Source organism: Lithobates pipiens, unplaced genomic scaffold (genome assembly GCF_037356315.1).
Source record: "Lithobates pipiens isolate NorthernLeopardFrog02 unplaced genomic scaffold, aLitPip1_a1.2 Scaffold_19, whole genome shotgun sequence".
Classification (NCBI taxonomy): Eukaryota; Metazoa; Chordata; class Amphibia; order Anura; family Ranidae; genus Lithobates; species Lithobates pipiens.
Window position 1 is genome coordinate 581138883 of NW_027507764.1, and position 20963 is coordinate 581159845.

At 47.3% G+C, this 20963-nt stretch overlaps 1 protein-coding gene across 3 annotated transcripts in view; it reads left to right on the forward strand.

Annotated features, from left to right (window-relative positions):
• The window catches only part of NRBP2 (nuclear receptor binding protein 2), a 173799-nt gene extending 153142 nt beyond the window's left edge, over window positions 1–20657 (forward strand). For all 3 annotated transcript variants that reach the window (XM_077493455.1, XM_077493454.1, XM_077493456.1), the window contains 2 exons: window positions 5690–5745; window positions 16423–20657. In XM_077493455.1, coding sequence (XP_077349581.1) covers window positions 5690–5745; window positions 16423–16491 — 125 coding nt within the window. In that variant the 3' untranslated portion in view covers window positions 16492–20657. The remainder of the gene's footprint in view (window positions 1–5689; window positions 5746–16422) is intronic.
• Window positions 20658–20963: the final 306 nt, after the last annotated feature.

Genomic DNA, 20963 nt, shown 5'->3' on the forward strand with positions numbered 1-20963 from the left:
CTGTGGATAATCAACTTCTTTTTGGATAAAGGCCCTGGCTGGGTAATTAGCTGTAGGCTCCTAAAAGCTTGCCCTCTGGTGGCACGCATTTTATGTGGTGGAGGTGCACTGTCCTCAAGAGGTGTCATATCACAAGAACCTACATTTATGTGCTAGTCATGGACGGATCTTTCAGTGCTATCACCCATGTTGTTTGTGTATTTTAGTTTACACACATTGACTGTTTTTGGAGTACTTATTTTTAATTCACGTTCCTATAGCACTGCTATTTTGTATTGTGTTATACTTACCTGCTCTGTGTAGGGATTTTGCAAAGATCAGCCCCAATCTTCCTCTTTTCGGATCTTTCGCTGGCACTCCTGGCCCCTCCCTCCTTCCAAGTGCTCCCATAGCAAGCAGCTTTCTATGGGGTCACCCTGAGCTGAGCTGCTTCTTTGTGTGGCCATTCAGACACAGTGAGCTCGTTGGACCTCATTGGCTCACTGGCCAATGGCTCCCGCTGTTGTCTCAGCCAATGAGGAGGCTGTTATCCCAGAAGGAAGCCTCTTCTAAAGATGATGCACAAGAAAGCCCACAAACAGTTTGCTGAAGACAAGCAGATTAAGGATATGGATTACTGGAACCATGTCCTGTGGTCTGATGAGACCAAGATGAACTTATCTTTCTGCACTTCCTATTTGCCAGATTATTATGCTCTCTCCAGCCAATATTTTGCTCTTGTCACTCTTACTGCTGAACCGGCAATTATAGGGATTATAGCGCCCCCCCCCCCCCGGGCACGGGGGTCTAGGAACGCTATCCCCCTAGCCACCTCTATCACACGATCCGACACCGCTACCTGCCTGCCAGCCTCTCCGGGCGCTCAGGAAACACAGCGGCGCCAGCGTAGCCCGGATCACTCACTGCTCACCACCTGCCAGCTCGCCCCCTCATCACAGCCATTAGCCACGGCAGGCCTGGGCTCCCATGCCGACCAAACCCCCCTGCATCTGCGAATGACCTACATCAGGATTGGGAGCCAAGACTAGGATAGCCCGTGGCTCCGGCCTAGCCCGGCGGCCATCTTGGTACACCCAGCCCCTCCAGATACTGTAATTCAACGTTACCAGGACCTCGGTTGAGCCCTCGGGACCCCCCTCAGCAGGTCCTAAGGGGAACTGGTCCCTTTTTCACCAGTCTGAGCCCCAGCCCACGCAAGCCCAAGTGAGCCCACCTCCCAGCTTACCCGAACTCCCTCATCCCAGCAGGCCGAAGGGCCCCTCCAGACCAAGAACTCCGCTGCCTGTAGCAACCGCAACGGTCCCCAGAGGCGCCAGGTGATACAGGAAGCCAGGATCACCTCACACCTCATCACCTCACAGCCAACCAGGGCCACCACAACAGACCCACCTCACAGCCAACCAGGGCCACCACAATCAGGTAAGCTCACGGAAATCCCCCCCCCCCAGCATCCCCCAAGGTCTATGGTCCGACCGCCTCCGGGGGTCAGGAAGGAATTTTTTCCCCACTGGTGCAATTGGCCGGCACAGCTAGGGGTTTTCTGCCTTCCTCTGGATCAACGGGAGGGCAGTAGGTCAGCAGCCCCCCCCTCCAGAACTATTTCACACCCTCTTAAGCACAAACATTCAGCTTCACCAGCAGTTTTCCTTAAAGGCACCCACACATGGGTCAGGACACACCCTGGACCTCATCTTCAAACAAAATATTGCCATAAATATACTAGACAACATGACATTACCGTGGACGGACCACCACGCCATCAAATTCAAAATCTCCTCCATCATCTGCCACGAAAAACGGAAACCTGCAACAACAATGCATTGGACCAGATAGCAGAAGAAACTACACTCCGAAACCTTCAAAACCATTTTATCCAAGAAGATAACAACACTGAATTTAAGCCATTCATTGGAGCAAACACTCAACTCCCTGAACAAGGCATTACTACAATCAGCAGACTCAGTAGCTCCAAAACGCAGGACTCTCATCAGGAAAAAAAACTCGGGATGGTTTAATGGCTCCCTCTCTCTACTAAAAGCAAGAACTCAGAAGAGCTGAAAGAACATGGAGAAGAAATCCCACTGAGGAAAACCACTCAAACTACAAAGGACTCACGGAGAATTATCACAAAGCAATCTTCAAAGCTAAAAAGGATCATTTCTCATATACGATCTCAACGGCCTTAAACCACCCTCGTGAACTTTTTAAATTAGTCACTCAACCGATGAACCCGGTATGCTTAGAGCCCCCAGCAAACAAAACCCAAGATTACTGCAATGAACTGTCAGACTTTTTCATCGACAAAATCAAAACCATCAGGGAAACAATTCATCAGAAAAAAACAGCCAACATCAGCCAACAAAAGAAAAAAGAAGATATCTACACCAACATCCCACAACCGCCGAAGTTCTCTCTGACACCAATTACCGTATACACCATTAAACACATCATCAAAAAACTTTGAGACAGTACATCACCAATTGACATCATTCCCACTAAACTCCTGAAAGAATGTTCCGATATCGTGGCCCCCACTATAACGCACCTCATTAACCAGTCGTTTTAAGAAGGGATTGTTCCTGGCACCCTTAAACAAGGCATCGTCAAACCCCTGCTAAAGAAACCTAACCTCGACCCTTAGGACCCAAACAACCATAGCCCGATAACAAGCCTCAACACCATTTCCAAGATCATGGAGAAAGCGGACAGATACAACTCCACCTGGATACACACAAACTCCTGGACCCGCTGCAATCAGGCATCCGCCCGGGCCATGGAACAGAAACAGCACTCCTCAAGACATGGGACGACGCCCTCGAAGCAGCAGATGACAGAGGTTCATGTCTCCTGGTACTGTTGGACCTTAGTGCAGCGTTTGATACAATGGACCACAATACTCTACTTAGCCGCCTCACAGAAGTTGCAGGAGTCACAGGCTCTGATCTTCAATGGTTCGTGTCCTTCCTAGGAAATCGTTCACAGACCGTAAAACTAGGAGAATTCCCCTCTGAAACACAGGCAGTCGCCTGCGGTGTCCCTCAAGGATCGCCTTTGTCGCCAGTCCTCTTCAACATATACATCCGCCCACTCCTCCAAATCATCAGATTATCAGACCTCTGCTTCCACTCGTACGTGGACGACATGCAACTTTATTTCCGTATCACCGGACAAAGAGACCATCATCAACAACTAGAAAATTGCCTCACTTTGATAGAAGACTGGATGACCACCAACCCCCTCAAACTCAACGAATCAAAAACAGAGCTTCTTATCCTACGCGCAAACCATAATTCCCAAACCAACACCTCCTGGACATCACCCACCATCTTTGGGCAGACCATCTCCCCAAGGACCAAGGCCAAAAGTCTCTGCGTCATTTTTGACTCACAAATGTCTATGGATGCTCAAATACGCAGACTCATCCCTGTCACCCCAAAAAAGGACAAAGCAGTGGTAGTTGGAACAATCATTAATTCACGACTTGACTATGCAAACTCCCTTTACATAGGATTACCCCAATATCAACTTGCGCAACAACTTATCGAAAACACGGTAGCAAGGCTGATAACGGGGAAAAAACCCTGGGAATCAATCTCCCCTTCCCTGAGGAGCCTACATTGGCTAACCGTAAAGAATCGAATCACATTCAAGACCCTCTGCCTCACCCACAAATGCGTGCATCGAGACGCTCAATACCTACTTGAGAAAATAAAACGCTACACACCCAACCGCAGCCTTCGATCATCTAACAAAAACCTTCTCCTCATTACCAAATCCCAGTACAAATCAAAGGGGATCGGAGATTCGCTGTCCAAGGACCACGGCTATGGAACGCTCTACCAACCAACATCCGCTTGGAGGAAAACCACCTGGTCTTCAGGAAAAAACTCAAGACCTTCCTCTTCTAGAAGCTGGACAACAAAAGCTCTTCGCAGCGCCTTGAGGAGATTGTTTGTGTTGTGCGCTATACAAATTATTTCATTCATTCATTCACTGCTGTCCGTATCTCTGCTACCACTCGTTACTGTCCTTCAGCTTATTCCTCGACAATGATTTTCCTTGATCCCAACCTGCAACCACTTGTTACCGACCTTTGGCTTGTATACTGACTGTGCTTCACCTAGATCCCTACCTGCTACATCTGCTATTGGATCTCGGCTTGCTTACTACCCAGTAGGGCGATCCTGAGGACTGAAACCTGGTACTAACATGCGGCAAAACCCATCTCCAACATAATGGGCTCTGGTAAATACCGGTTAGTACTTAGATCCCGCACCTTGGGTGAGCCCCCGTCATCCACCAGGCTGCTTGTATACCTATCCAGCTGGTTGGTGTTTTTTTTATTTTTTTTTACTGCTATATCTACTGGTCTCTGAGCCTGACCATGGACCATGACAGACACACTATCCTGTGTCGCTTGGAATATTTCTCCAATCACATATAGTGGACGATCTGCAGCACTCAAATGTGCTGCACATTGCACATCACTGTTAGCCCATCTTCCCTTAATGTCCTTCTCCTCTTCTTGGGAGCATGACTGTTGGAGCACAGCTCTATAATGTCACTCTCTCATTCCCCTGGGTCATCATCAGTACTCGGAGAGCTCTGGCCCGCCCATTACGTTTTCCGCATCCAGCTCACGGCTCCATTCATGTCGTTCCAGAGACGGGACTGCTGCAGCTGCACTTCTTCTAGACTATGTATTCTTCACCCAGGTGTCACTAGAAGTCCCAGGGGTATTAGTAGTACTCACAACAGAGAACCCTTGGCTTAGCTTAAAAGGCTATTCGCATTCCACTCCTAGTCTAGTTAGACCATGTTCTCTGTTCCCTGTTCACTTAAATCATGTTTAGTGAGACGGGATGATTACAGCCAGCTCTTCTGGGTATTGGACTATTTCACCCAGGGCCTTATGCCCTGTCCAGGGCCTTTTCAATAGCTAACATACAGATGTGTGGGGTGTTTGGCTCTCATGTCCCGACTCACAAGAGCTTCTCCCATCCTGCCTTTTATATGAGCAATGACTACACCCCCATGACATCACTGAAGAGGGACTTCTCCAAAAGGGGGAACTATCACTTGCTTATAACTTTTCCCTGTTCCATACTACAAGGGGAGCAGCGCCATCTAGTGGCCAGCCAACTGCACCTGCTTACATACAGATTAGTGTATTTGCTAGGAAAGGATAGGTAGGATGTGCATGTGTGCATATTTGTATGTCTTGTATTGTTTTCCTGTAACTGCCAATAGTTTGTATATGCAGCATTGTTTTTAGTAAAGACATAATCATATAATACTGGGTCGTTTCCAAAACTGCATGCCATGGCCCCATATCATTCGCACAGTGAAGATTTCTGGAATAAGAAAAAAGGTAAGTATCTGAGCAGATTGACTGCACTCATGAATCAGGGGGGAAATTGATTACAGCGTGATTATACCAAAGGTGTAGTTGTCCTTTAATGTTGCTCCAAGACATGGGAGAAAAGCATTATAAAAAAAGACTTGGAGGCTAATGTTCAGTTGCTCCCCCTTCCCCCCCCTTTCCTTCCCATCCACTGTGCCTGATGCCGAGCACGCAGTGGTTTTGTGGCAGAACAATGGGCAGTCTGTTGTCCACAGAGGGTACCAGTCTCCAAGGTCTCCAACCATGTGTCCAATAACTGACCAATTCCTCTCCTCCTTCCTACAGATGAAAGCTCTCAGACGCTGGCCTCTGAACTCGTCCACTACGGCTTTATCAGCGAGGTAAGGTTTCCTAGAATCCATTGCACAGATACGCCATGTCATTGTATGTGATTCCAACTTATATTCTCTGTGTTGGAGAACCACAGGCCCTTATTCATGACTGCAACTTCCAGCATGCCCTATCTGCCAGCATGACCAATAGTTCTTTAATGTAACAGTGTAGTGGTTCCGGGCAATTTTATATTAATTGGCTTGTAGTATGACGCATTAAACTAGATGTTTGTAATGTTGAAGCTGTTTCCCTACTCATCCAAGTAGCCTCATCAAATCAAATGATTGGCGAGAACATACCTTAACCTTTATACTAGGTCCAACTAAATAATTATATATAATTACTACTACCCAGGGCTTTTTTTCTCAGAAAATAGGTATAGGAACTCCTCCCTTCTGAGTCACTATTTGTCTCCGCCCTCTACCCACTTTTGAACGCAGTTCCTTGATTCCACCCCCTGCAAACCTCTGAACACCGTTCCTTGATTCCGCCCCCTACCCACCTCTGAACAATGTTCCTTGGTGCCACCCCCTACCCACCACTGAACACCATTCCTTGATTCCATCCCCCACCCACCTCTGAATGCCGTTCCTTGATTCCACCCCCCTACCCACCTCTGAACACCGTTCCTTGATTCCACCCCCCTACCCACCTCTGAACATCGTTCCTTGGTCTCGCCCCCTATCAACCTCTGAACACCGTTCCTTGATTCTACCCCCTACCCACCTCTGAATACCGTTCCTTGATTCCACCCCCCTACCCACCTCTGAATACCGTTCCTTGATTCTACCCCCTACCCACCTCTCAGTAGCACCCCTTTTAGAGAATATAGAGCCAAGTAGCATTATGTGTTGCTAAGTAATTTGTATAGACTTTGTTAATGATAACAAGGAAAGTAGTAAGATAGATCTCCCAGCAACCGGCATCAATAGATCCCCTCCTTCAACAGTAGATTCCTTTCAGCAACAATTGCCCCCCCCCCCCCCCCCACCCCAGCAACAATGGATTCCCCCACCAGAAACCGTAGACTGCCACAAAAATAGATTCCCTCCAGCAATCCAACAATGGATTCCCCAGCAGCCAGCATTAATAGACCCTCCAACATACCCCAGCACCCCTTGCCATTCAGTGGTGGAGGTGCCAGAACTGCATTCTCCCGTGTTCACGCTGAGAAAAAGTCCTGCTACTATCAATACCATGACCTGGATAACTGTAAACCTTTGCAGACTTTATTTGAATTCCGTGGCGGTCGCTCCATTAGGGGCCCAGGGGTGCCGTCCCCCTAATCAATGTGCCCGGCCCCTAATATACATGTGGGACGCAAGGATTCCAATGTATTTTTTTTTTTTTAAGCACATGGCTAAATGGCTTCAAATAGGGTTGGGCTCAAGGGGCAGAGCACTGCGGCCCCCAAGCCCACCCAGTTGTGTGACAATAGGGAATTAATATTCGCTAATGTCTTCCTGTTTCTCCTCCCGGCCAATCAAGGAGCATGTCTTGAGAACCGTTTGGCCGGGAGTCCTAAGACCCGATTGGCCACGACTCCTAAGTACCGATTGGCTTGGGAAGAGAAGTGACCACCGGTACTTGGGAGGAGATGTAGAGTGGTAGCCGCTGTAGCCTGGATGGGGTAAGTACGGTCGGGCTGGCTGGCTGCGGGGGGCCGCAGGCCACCACCCCAAGAAAATTGAGCATCGGCTGCCACTGTTTGAATTATTTTTAACTATTGTACAGTCTTCACAATCTGATCTCTATTGCTCTAAGGCCAGTTTTTACAGCTGTTACCGGGGGTCACCAGAAAGCTGCTGTTCTTACTTGAAGCTCATCCCCTGGTGGCTGCAGGTGTAAATGGAAAATATCTGGAAGCTCTAATTCATACTTGTATATTTTGCTTAAATTACACAATTAAAAAAATAATAATAATTTTTTAGCCTTTTGTTTGGAACACAATAGAGAATAGGTGTTAAAAAAATTATAAATTCTCTTTGGAGACAATTCAAGATGGCAAAGTCCCCGCTATGGGGGGAATACCTGATAAGTGAGGAGTGTACCCATGAGGCTAGTTTTATTTTTTTTTATAAATCGAGAGTAAAGAGAACATGTCAGCTCTGTTCCATCAGTATAGGCATCACATTTACTTTTATTTCAGGTATTTAAATAGCGCTAACACTTTATGCAACACATCCCATACTGTACATTCTCATCAGTCCCTGCCCTCAAACAGCTTACAGTCTAAGGTCCTTATCTAACATGCATTCACACATACTAGCATACTATACTAGCACATACTATACTAGCAGAGCTGGGATGGGGGGGGGGGGCAGGAGGGAAGCTATCCTGGGTGCATTGGTTTATTGCAGGGATGGGGGCACCTTGACCCTAACCCTAAGGGGAGGGAGCACAATTTGGCATCTTTGCCCTGGACGCTGGATGACCTTTTCCTGGCACTGTATACTAGGGCCATTTTAGAGGGGATTCAAATAATATAGCAGCGTATCTATGGAGTGTGAGAGGAAAATGGAGTACCCAGGAGAATTCAACACATGCATGGGGAGAACATGCAATCTCCATGTAGGGAGTGTCCTGGGTGGGAATCAAACTGAGGACCCCAGTTCTGCTAAACATAAGTGTTCGCTACTAAGCCACTGTAGTTATGTAGGTAATTGGCCATATACATTATTTCAGCCTCTACTGCAAAAGATATATTATTATTATTATTATTATTCGGGATTTAAATAGTGCCAACAGTTTACGCAGCGCTTTACAATATAAAAGGAGACAATACAGTTACAATACAATAAAATACAAGAGGATTAAGAGGGCCCTGCTCAGAAGAGCTTACAATCTAATAGGGGGGTACAAAAGGTTGTAACTGTGGGGAAATGAGCTGATGGAAGTGGTAGGAGATTAGTTGGAGACATGGTAGGCTTCCCTGAAGAGATGAGTCCCAAAACTTTCATGGCAGCCACCTCCCATATCACTTTCCATGATTCCCTATTACTGGAAACATGGAGCTGGCCACACACCGCTGAACCTTGACTCAGGAGTTTATTTTGCCTTCTTGCCAAAGACAATACGTATAAGAAGTGACACGCATTGTCAGCGGGTATCTCTCCATATAGACCGAGTGCAGTGAGACACCAAGCCGACAGTCAGCATTTTATCCTTTTATCTGGAAATGAGTTTAAAGTGGTTGTAAACCCTTACAACACACTTTGACTGACAGGTAAGCCTAGATTAAGGCTTACCTGTAGGTCCAAGAAATATCTCCTAAACCTACACGGTTTAGGAGATATTAGCCGAAAGACAGGCAACGCTGTCTACGGCGCGCAGGCGCACTGAGCGCGGCACCCGTCAACGGCAAATATGCCGCGCGTGGCGGCTCCCGTGCGCATGCGTGGGAGTAACGTCATTGCGGCTTCGCCGAATGACAGCGGCGGAGCAGCGAGAGCCACCGAGAAGATGGATGCGCCGGACTACAGGGGACAGCGGTGACTTCCCTGGCTCCTGTGTCAGGTAAGTGACACATAATGGACTACGATGCGATGCATACTAGCCCATTATGCTTTACCTTTGCAGGAAATGAAAGAGGAAGTAAAACTCATCAGGGTTTACTTCCTCTTTAAATTGCATGGCCCTCCAATGTGAATGACAATAAAAGGAGAAGCAGACATTTTTGCGGGATGTGTGTACTGAAGGCTGAGCAGGCGAGTGTTCTACAGCATCCACTCCATCTCATCCACACCCACTATGCTTCCCAATATACTGAGTGCTGGTAGTTGAGAGCATACTGCCCTGTCAAGGGCTTATACCCTTTAGGCAGGTCAACGTCGGGGGCCTAAAAGCAGATGATCCTGCTGGATGCTGCGTGGATTGAAGGCTGAGCAGACGGGTGTCCTACAGCGTCCTCTCCATTTCTTCCACACCTACGGCGATTCCCAATATACAGAGTGCTGACAATTGAGAGCATACTGCCCTGTCAAGGGTTAAGATCCTTTAGATAGGTCAAAGACGGGCCTAAAAGCAGATGTTCCTGTAGAATGCCGTGTGGATTTAAGGCTAAGCAGGCGAGTGTCCTGCAGCGTCCTCTCCATCTCCTCATCTATGATGCTTCCTAATACATAGAGTACTTGCAGCTGAATGCACACTGCCCTGCCAATGGTAGTAATCCTTTAACCACTTAAGGACCAGGCCTCTTTTTCAGATTTGGAGTTTACATGTTTAAAACAGTTTTTTTTTTTTGCTAGAAAGTTACTTAGAACCCCCAAACATTATATATTTTTTTTTTCTAACACCCTAGAGAATAAAATGGCGATCATTGCAATACCTTTTTTCACACCGTATTTACGCAGCGATCTTACAAGCGCACTTTTTTGGGGGAAAAAATTCACTTTTTTGAATAAAAAGACAACAGTAAAATTAGCCCAATTTTTTTTTTATATTGTGAAAGATAATGTTACGCCGAGTAAATTGATACCCAACATGTCATGCTTCAAAGTTGCGACCGCTCGTGGAATGGCGGTTTATAAAGGGCCCCATGATCAGTGGAAAGGGCCCTGGGACCGATGGAAAGTGCCCCGGTGATCAGGTACCCTGAAGGTTTCAGTTATGCCTCCTGATCCCATCCTTGGTGTCAAGAACTTAAGATAGGTGTTCTGACACCAAAGATGGTCTTGGAGAAACTACAAATCTTCAATACTATAGAACAAGTCTAGTTGAATGTGACCAACTACTAGATATACTATGACCAGGGGTGCCCCCTTTCCCCTCGTCACCCCCTATATGCAGGGCCGTCTTTAATATTGATTGGACCCTGGGCAAACAATTTCTTAGGGCCCCACCCCCCCCCATGCAATTTCGCTCTCCACCTTCTCTGAGACATAAAATAAATAGCAGCTAGACTTAAAATCAGAATACTATATCAGATCAGGGAGCGATTGCGATTGGTTGCCAGAGGTTAAAGCATATCATTACTGCTTACTGAATGGTTGCTAGAGGTTACAGCACATTTCTGCTTGTTGATTGGCTGCTAGAGATTACTGTACAGTAATACTGCTCACTGGTTGCTGTAGGTTACAGCACATCTCCTCACTGCAGGGGGGCATGATATATCTATGAATGCTGCCTTTATTTACATATAAATGCCATTGGCCTCAGCTATTTACATATGCATGTGACTTCTATTTACATATGAATGCTAGTATTTACATGTAAACACAGGGTCTACAGGTGAGTCATCTGTACACAACAATAGGGCAGAGCTGGGCAGCATTAGTACCAGCACTTCACACTGAGATATCAGGACACAGCACAGGACTAAAACTTCAAGAGACAAGCGAATGTAAACTGGGATAGTTGGCAAGTATGAGGCAGCTGCTTTGGGCCCCACAACAATGACAGGGCCCTGGGCAGCTGCCCCTTTTGTCCTGCCTTAAAGATGGCCCTGCCTATATCCAATGGATAGATCCATGCATGAATCTGGGATACATGATAACCTTCGCAGACATCACCAGTGATACATGAAGATGAGTAGATCCAGAGAGATGGACAGCTGGATCAATATGAAAATCTGTAAACGTTTTACTTGGGCCTATCTTCTCCCACCTTCTAAGGCTCCCTGCTGGTCAGTGAGACATTCCATTATGGAACCAATAGGGAACCTTGGCTGATGGGAGGGTTCCAAAGGATTTGCGGCAATGCAGACCACTAAAACCACTAAATTCCCTCCTCGAATCCACATAGGGGAGGTAGTCCCCTCCCCGAGCAACAGTTATCCGCTCTCTCTCCACCGCTCTCTGCTCCGTCTAAAGTTTAACATCACTTCCTTGACATTATCTGACGGTTTCACTGAACTGCGTTGCCGCAAATCCTTTGGAACGCATGGCGCAAGTGTTTGGAACGCATCGCGCATGCGCAGTTTTCTGGCCACAACGTCACTTCCGGAGCATTCTACGATGGGGAGCAAAATATGGCACTACACAGACGCTTCCGGGTTGGGGGCACGCCTGTCAGGGCTGTGCTGTGATTAGACACAGCACAAGCCGATCAGTGGGTGCCAGCCAATGGATGTCCGTTGGCACCTACTCATCGGTGATGTGAGAGAGGCTGGGTGGAGCTCTGCAAATGTAAACAAAGCTCCGTCCTGTCGGGGGGGGGGGGGGGGGTGTGCTGGATTTTGTGGCCCTAAAAGCATGGAATAAAATCCAGCACAACCCTTAGTGAGAGCACCACATAGTAAACAAAAAAAAAAACACAGGTTAGGCACACAGTTAACCCTTTGATCGCCCTAGATGTTTAACCCCTTCTCAGCCAGCGTCATTAGCAGGGGTGGCCCGTCCATTAAGGGCGCACAGGTACCGCCCCCCCCATCCATGCATCTGGCCCCTTTCAGGACACTGGCGCATGGATTGCAATGCGGAGGGGCTTTTTTTTTTTTTTAAGCACCAATTACAGCCAGGGCTCAGGTCACATAGCGTGCCAATCAGGAAGCGGGTTTTGACACCGGTCACCTGATTGGCTGAAAAGGCAGGCAATCCTATTGGACATCTAGGGGGAGGAGGAGCCGCATGGCATAAGCCGCTGGGATGCAGAGAAGACACAGGAGCCGCTGCATTCTGCACATAGGGGCACGTAACCTGCCGCTCGTATGAGCCCGTAACCTGCCGCCTGTAGGAGGCCATCCACCTGAAACCGATGGGGTAAGTGCCGGTGCAAAAAACACCAGCCGCCACTGGTCATTAGTACAGTGACAGTGTATATTTTTAGCACTGATCCCTGTATTAGTGTCACTGGTTCCCAAAAAGTGCCAAATGTGTCAGTTAGTGTCCTGACCATCCGTGGCAATATTGCAGTTGTTGATCGTCGCCATTACTAGTATATAAAAATAAAAATTCCAGTATATACCATAGTTTGTAGACGCTATAACTTTTGCGCAAACCAATCAATATATGCTTATTGGAAAAAAAAATTACCAAAAATATGTAGCAGAATACATATTGGCCCCTAAATTTATAAAGAAATTTGATTTTTTTTTCTTTTTTTTTTACTGGATAATATTTTATAGCAGAAAGTAAAACATTTTATTTTTATTTCAAAATTGTAAGTATTGTTTTGTTTATAGCGTAAAATAAAAAATCCTAGTGGTGATCAAACACCACTAAAAGCTCTAATTGTGGGACTATAATGACAAAAATTACATTTATTTACAGCGTTGCATGACCGCACAATTGTCAGCTAAAGTGACACAGTGCCAAAAAAGCAAAAAAATGGCCTGGTCATGAACGGGGGGGTAAATATTTCCGGAGGGCAAGCGGTTAAATAGCATAGAAGTGAATATTCCTTTGAACGCTCCACAGGCTACTGGAGCCTTGATATAAACAGAGGAAAGATACACAAATACCTAACCTAACCGACATGCTGGGATAGATAAATAAAGCGTAGCAGAAGGGAGTGCAGCGCAGACCTCTGATGGGCCCCGAAGATTTTTCCCCGGTTCCATTACCAAGTCGGTGCACAACAGCCAGAGACACGGCAGCACAATAACCAAGCAGTGGATGTCTTTTTAGGCTTTATTGCTAGATAAATGTGGATGGGGTTCAGGGAAAGCTTTGGGATACTCCAGAATTTTCTGCACAAACTGTTTGGAGGTCTCTTTCTAATCTGCCTGCTCTGCTCAGGGACACCACCCATCTTTGCAGAGACTGGAAGGCACAAATACCTCTGGGACTCCCAGTAGGGCAAATCCCACTTCACAACACTAACAGTCACACAAGGGGTCAAACAGCAGAAAGTCACTGGGATTTAGTGGCGGCTGAGGCTCGATAATTGGGGCGGGATGGGGGGGGGCGGCAAACCAATACCGCCACCCCCCGTGGGAGATGAGGCCGTTCCACCTACCCCCTCCCGGTGGGGGGGGGGAGTGAATGCGGGGAACACACACCCCCCTCCGCGAGACAGATGGCCTCCTTAACTGCCCAGGATGATTTCGATCTCCCCTCCCTCCCCTGTTTGAGTGTCAGATGGCTGAGCCGCTGCGGGCGAGCCATCCATGGTCACAGTGGCGGCTGGTCGGTCGGGATCGTGCTCTCCTCTCTCCCCCCTCGTCCTAGGCGTCCAATAGGATCGCCTGGCGTTTTGGCCAATCGGGAAACTGGTCTCGTGACCCGCTTCCTAATTGGCGGAGAGGAGATTCAGCATGAAAATAGCGAATGTTCATTCGCTATTGTCACGCAACTGGGTGGGCTCAGAGCGCAGTGCTCTGCCCCCCGAGACCACAGGTTTTTGAAGAGTATTAGAGCCTCTGGCTCTAATCACATGCTTGAAAAAAAAAAAAAAAACACCTGTGGGGGTTTCAAAATCCATGTATCCGGCACTCTGTATGTAGATAAGGGGCCCGTGCCCGTGCACCCCTAAGGGACGGGCTGCCACTGCTAGGATCCCACTTCCAGGCCTCTGCTTACTGTTACTCCAGATACCAGATACTTGGATTGATCCTGTTCAGTATTGGCGAGACATTTTACTCTGTATCTCCAGGCCGGATCCTCAATGCATCCCATTGACTTGACTGTGAACTGCTTCCAGGAACATAGGCCCCCCCCCCCCCCAGCTCCTCCTGAGCTGGGACCTTGATGAACTCTCTGTAGGTTTCAGTTGACTTGCCTTGAAGGCCCTTCCAGACTGTGATCTCCTCCTTCGGGACAAGAACCCAGCTGCTCCGGGCCTCAGACTATTTATGGGCTCTCTTTCCATCCTCTGGGCACACCTACCTGGAGATTGGCTTGAGTCCCATAAATATTCAAGGTCAGGGTCTGCCTCTTCCAGCCCGCTACATTCTAGAACCTGATAGAAGGCAGAGAGAAGTAGTTGAGCCTGGAGCCTGTGAGACCCAGAACAAGCAAAAACAATCACACTCTGCTCCACTCGCTACAGAAGAGCCAAAAAGACAAAATTTACACTAAGCTCACTAGCAACCTAACCGAGGAGGGTTCTTTTGTGAAACACCCCCAAAAACTCCACCCGGTGCCAAAAAAAGTGCACACACGTAAAGACTTGACACAAAACATGCAACGGGTTTTACACTAGTACTCCATAGGAAGGTCCTTACCCTGATCCTGCGGGGCATTAGGCTCCAGACGGGGGGCTGAGATGCTTTCACTTGGGTCCATCTAGCGGAAGCCAGACGGAACCCCTTTCTCTGGAGGGTCTGCCAAAACAGACCCACCCAAGTACCCAGTGGGGCTCCCCCGAAGGGAGACCCCCATGAGTGAGGGGGAACTAAGCCAAAAGGACATGTCCTCCCCATCCCAAGACTTTTAAGGTAAGCCAGAGGACCCACAGGAGGGCGCTACAGGAGAAAATTATCCTTCCTGGAGAAAATACTTCCATATCTTCCTCCAGTGATGCTCACATAACCAGCCTAGGTATTTGGCCATGTGAGCTTATGGGGAAGAGGATCAGCATTCCAAATGGCTAATCTTCCACTTCATTGATGCCACATGGGAAATCTGCTGTTAAACCACTTGCTTCCCGTGCAACAGCCAAAGACGGCTAAAGCGCGGGATTAAATTGCTGGGAGAGCGTCTGTAGACGTCTTCCTGTTCTTGCGCTTCCGTGAGACTCGGCCGATCATAGATCGGGTAAAGGGCCAATCACAGCAGGCCCTTTACACACATGATCAGCTGTCAGCCAATGACAGCTGATCACGGAAATAAACAGATGCCGGTTATTGTTTTTTATTTTTCTTCACGCTGTCAGCATCTGCTAGAGGGATTAGAGGGACATCTATCCCCTTAGCACCCGCATGTGCTGATAATCAGTGCCACCTATCAGAGCCCACCGGTGCCACCTATCAGTGCCTCCTCATCAGTGCTGCCTATCAGTGCCGTTTACCAGTGCCTATTAGCGCCGCCCAATAGTGCCAACTATCAGTGCCCATCAGTGCTGCCTATCAGTGCCGTTTACCAGTGCCTATTAGCGCCGCCCAATAGTGCCAACTATCAGTGCCCATCAGTGCTGCCTATCAGTGCCGTTTATCAGTGCCTATTAGCGCCGCCTAATAGTGCCAACTATCAGTGCCACCTCAGTGCCGCCTATCCGTTTCCATCAGTGCCACTCAGTGCAGCCTCATCAGTGCCTCCTAATCAGTGCAGGCCAGTGCCACCTCATCAGTGCTCCCTATCAGTGCCACCTCTCCATGCCACCTATCAGTTTCCATCATCCCCACCTATCAATGCCACTCATCATTGCCACCTCAGCAGTGCAGCCTATCAGTGCCCTTCAGAGCATCCTCATCAGCTCACATCAGTGGAGGAGAAAAATTACCTGTTTGCAAAATGTTATAACAAAATATGAAAAAACATCTATTTGTCTGAAAATAAAATGATAAAAATTTTGTTTGGGTACAGTGTTGCATGACCGCGCAATTGTCAAAGTGAGAGCCTGGGCAGGAAGGGGGTATAAGTGCCCAGTAATCAAGTGGTTAGGATGAATTGATCCATAAACTTGCTAAAGAAGAGAAGTTGCTAAAATTAGAATTCCTGCACATGTACCTGGCAGCTACAGGCATGGCATAACAGAAAGCCGAAGTGTTTTTGAAATGGGAACGGGATTGTGTCGTATTTTAGTCGAGTTCTTCTTAAATGTTGTCACCCTGTGTTCCCTAACCTCTATCTTGCGTGTCTCCTCAGGACGACTGTCAGAAAATGGCCAACTTTCTGGAAGAGGCCCTCATCAAACAGCGCTCCCCTCTGAACTGACCGCAGCGCCAGAGTGGATAGTCTCTGGAATATTGAAGCAGGAGGCTTGCGAGCGGGATGGGGGGGTGACGCAGCGTTACGGCCCCAGGGGTGTGGCCTGGGAGTGGCTGTTTGACATCCAGCCCCTGCGGGGAGAGGCAGCATTGGGGAAAACATGGAAGAAACGCCAGTCAACAAAGATCCAAACTTACTGTTAGGACAAGGCCAGCTCGATGCATTTCCTTGGCGGTCAATGGATTCATTGTATGGCAGACATTCAGCTTTTTTTTGTGAACAGTGATTCATCAGTAGTCCCCCGCTTATCAGGCGGGTGTCCTTGTGCTCTCTTTCTGTTACTTACTGCTACAAGTATTTAGGGACTGTACAGTCCTCAGAAGGGACGAAACTTGTTTGTGATCCTGCTGAGCTGGTTAAACTGCATCAAACATCTGAAGAAAAGCATGATTCCCGAATAGTTTTATTAATTGCACGGCCAGCTGGTCAAATCCCTCTTCTGTCTGTGCCCTGAGCAAGTGAAACTCCTTTTTTGTTTTTTTTTTTTGTTTTTGTGAGCCTGAAAAAATTTAAATTTATATGTATAATTTGCTTTCAGGCGCATTCCTTTGTGCTGCCATAACACCCCAATTACCTGAAACATGTGACTGCCAGGGCTGGTGTATATGAAACAACTAGAAATCGCATAAAGGGGGCGTTTTTGTTTCATTGGTCACATTGGTTGAGTTGATTTGAAATTTCAGCTGGTATGAAGGAATTGATGGAACATTTAATATGAAGATTAGCTTTTTTTTTTGTGAATATGTTTATGAGCGAAATAGAGGATTTGGAAGGATATGTTGAAGATTGGTAGATAGCTGCAGAAGGGGCTATATGAGCTGATGATGCCACAGACCTATCTCCAGTGAGCGGTGTAATAAAGATGGGGCTGTACCAGTGGTATAACGTCATAGGCCCGGGGCCCCCGGTTCAGGATCTCAAGCAGGGCCCCTGAGCTTTGTTTCCTCTCCACCTCAACACCCCTCCAATCCCCCTCACCGCACACCTTGCATAGTATATCCCCCATCCAGGAGACGAGATGGGGGGGGGGCGCACATATTTTTAGAGGTGATGTTGATGAAGAGGGTATTTGGATATGGCTAGAGAAGGCCCTATGGGCCTCCCAGGAGAAGAGGGGGTCTGGCGACAGCCACAGCTACCGTTACCCCCCTGATCCTACCCCTTTACTGGAACCAGCTCTCTGTCCCCTCCAGAGCAGACCCCATACGGTGTCACACCGTAGAGAGAGGAGAATTATTTTATTTCAGATTCTGTGTTACACTTACTGTGATATAATATATAATATAATTATTCTGCCCCAGGGACGTACTGCTTCCCCACTTAAGCAGATTGGCAGAGAGACGCTGCGCATGGAGCATGGGCCGTAGTGGGACAGCAAAGAGGAGGGAGGGCAATGCAAGGCCAAGAGATGGGAGGGAAGGAAGGTAATGCCTGTGCCAATAAGTAAGAGGAGTAAGGGCAGCAATGGGACAGTGAGGAGTAAGGGCAATGTTCTGCCAATAATGAGGAGGAGTCCGAGCAATTGTGCGCAAATATGGAGGCGCAAAGACAATGCTGTGCCAATATGGAGGAGCAAAGGCAATGCTGTGCCAATATGGAGGAGCAAAGGCAATGCTGTGCCATTATGGAGGAGCAAAGGCAATGCTGTGCCAATATGGAGGAGCAAAGGCAATGCTGTGCCATTATGGAGGAGCAAAGGCAATGCTGTGCCAATATGAAAGACCAAAGAAATGTTGTGCCAATATGGTGGAGCAAAGGCAATGCTGTGCCAATGTGGAGGAGTAAAGGCAATGATATACTAATAAGGAGAAGTGAGGGCAATGATGTACTAATGAGGAGGCGTAAGAGCAATGCTGTGCCAATAATGAGAAGTGAGGGCAACGCTGTGTCAATAAGGAGGAGGAGTTAAGGCAATGTTGTGCCAATACAGAGGAGGAGTGAGGGCACTGCTGTTCCAATAAGGAGAAGGGGTGAGAGCAATGCTGTGCCATTAAGGAGGAGTGTGGGTAGGAGTGGGACAGCGAAGGGGAGTAATGGTAATGCTGTACCAATAATGAGTAGTGAGGGCAATGCTGTGCCAAAGAGAAGGGGTAAAAGCAATTTTTTACAGATAAAGAGGAGAAGTAGGATCAATGCTGTGCCAATAAGGAATGAGGTCAATGCTGTGCCAATAGGGAGGAGTGAGGGCAATGCTAGACCAATAAGGAGTGAGGGTAATGCTGTTCCAAAAAGGAAGAAGCGTGAGGGAAATACTGTGCCGATAAGAAGTGAGGGTAGAGGTGGGACAGTGAGAAGTAGTTGGGGTAGTGCATTGCCAATAAAGAGGAGAAGAGGCAATGCTGTACCAATAAGGGGAGGGGCAGGGGCAATGCTGGGCCAATAAGGAGGAATAGGGGCAACGCTGGGTTAAATAATAAAGAGGAGTAGGGGCAATGCTGGGCCAATAAGGAGTAAGAGTAGCAGTGGGACAATAAGAGGAGTAAGAGGAATGCTGTGCCAGTGAGGAGTGAAAGCAATACTATGCCAATGAGGAAAAGATGTAAGGACAATGCTAGGCCAATAAGGAGGAGGAGTAAGGGCAGAAGTTGGACAGTAAAAAAGAGGAGTGAGCACAATTTTGGGCCAGTGAGAAGAGGAGGAGTTGGGGCAATGCTGGGGCAATATGGAGGAGAAGTAAAGTCAGAAGTGGGACAGTGAGGAGGAGTAAAAACCATCCTGGGAAAATAAGGACTAAGGGCAAGGAAGAGGAGTAAGGGCAGCAGGGCATAATGGCAGCATTGGAACGGTGAGATGAGGCTGTAAGGGCAGTGCTGGGGCAATAGAATGGAGCAGTAAGGGCAGTGCTGGGATAGGGCAGCAAAGTGTATTTGCAGACGCCTGAGTTGAAGAATTAATTTTGGTAATTTGTCATTTCCATACACGACTCCTTTTGCCACTGGGACAGAATAATTTTTGTTCTGTTGATTAACATATTTTTGCCTCTACTATTTCATCTTTTTTCATAAATGCATCGGAAATCTTTCATAAGAAATGTTATCACTGTCAATGTCAATAGTCTAAATGCTTTTCTTTGAAAGCCGAGCTTACTGTAGAACAGTGGTCTCCAAACTGCGGCTTGCCCCTCTCCGGCCCTTGGGACACTATTCCTCCAACTGACATTAATGATGAGGCTCCATTGTTCCGACTGACACCATTAATGGGGCACTCTTCTTCTCACTGACACCAATGATGGAGCTCTATTCCTCCCACAAAGGCCAATGATTGAGCTCTATTCCTCCCACTGACACCAATGATGGGACACTATTCCTCCAACTGACATTAATGATGAGGCTCCATTCTTCCGACTGACACCATTAATGGGGCACTCTTCTTACTGACACCAATGATGGAGCTCTATTCCTCCCACTAAGGCCAATGATTGAGCTCTATTCCTCCCACTGACACCAATGATGGGACACTATTCCTCCAACTGACATTAATGATGAGGCTCCATTCTTCCGACTGACACCATTAATGGGGCACTCTTCTTACTGACACCAATGATGGAGCTCTATTCCTCCCACAAAGGCCAATGATGGAGCTCTATTCCTCCTACTGACACCAATGATGGGGCACTATACCTCCCACTAAGACCACTGATTGGGTACTATTCCTCCCACTGACACCAATAATGGGGCACTATTCCTCCCACTAAGACCAATGATGGGTCACGGTTTTCTCCCACGGATGCCGGGACATTTTCTACTGACACTGATCACAGACCGCCCCCCCCTAAAGCCTGAACTACCATAAACTGGCCCTTTGTTTAAAACGTTTGGAGATCCCTGCTGTATATGTGTGTATATATAATATATATATATATATATATATATATATATATATATATATATATATATATATATATAATATGAGAGAGAGAAGTGGCATGGATGTCATTTATGACAGGGAAAATGTGTGTGTATACATACAGGTAACACAGCTGACCCCTCTGCGGTGCAATAATCTGCATCCTGTCACTGATCTGTAACCCTCTGCAGAGCTGAGATCCATTCATCGCTCATATCACATGTGTGACAACATTGTATAAATAAAAATGAGATCTTGATTTAAAATCTTCTGTTTCTGTGTCATTTTTTTGTTAAAGCTGTACTGTAAAAAAAAAAAAAATATCTGGTATTGCCAGCAAAACGTTAGGACTAGTAATCTGTGATTGAAGCTGAAGTGTAATGTAGGTGTATAAAACCTTCACTGTAAAACATCACAGCACCCTGTTTATACCTTCCTTCAAGAGGAATATATGAAAGAACACAATCCTGGGATCCCTTTAGAAATGCATGCTTCTCCCTGCTTGCCACTGGGTGCTGCATATTTTAACAGTGCAATCTGCTGATCAGTTGCTTAAAGTGGTTGTAAACTCT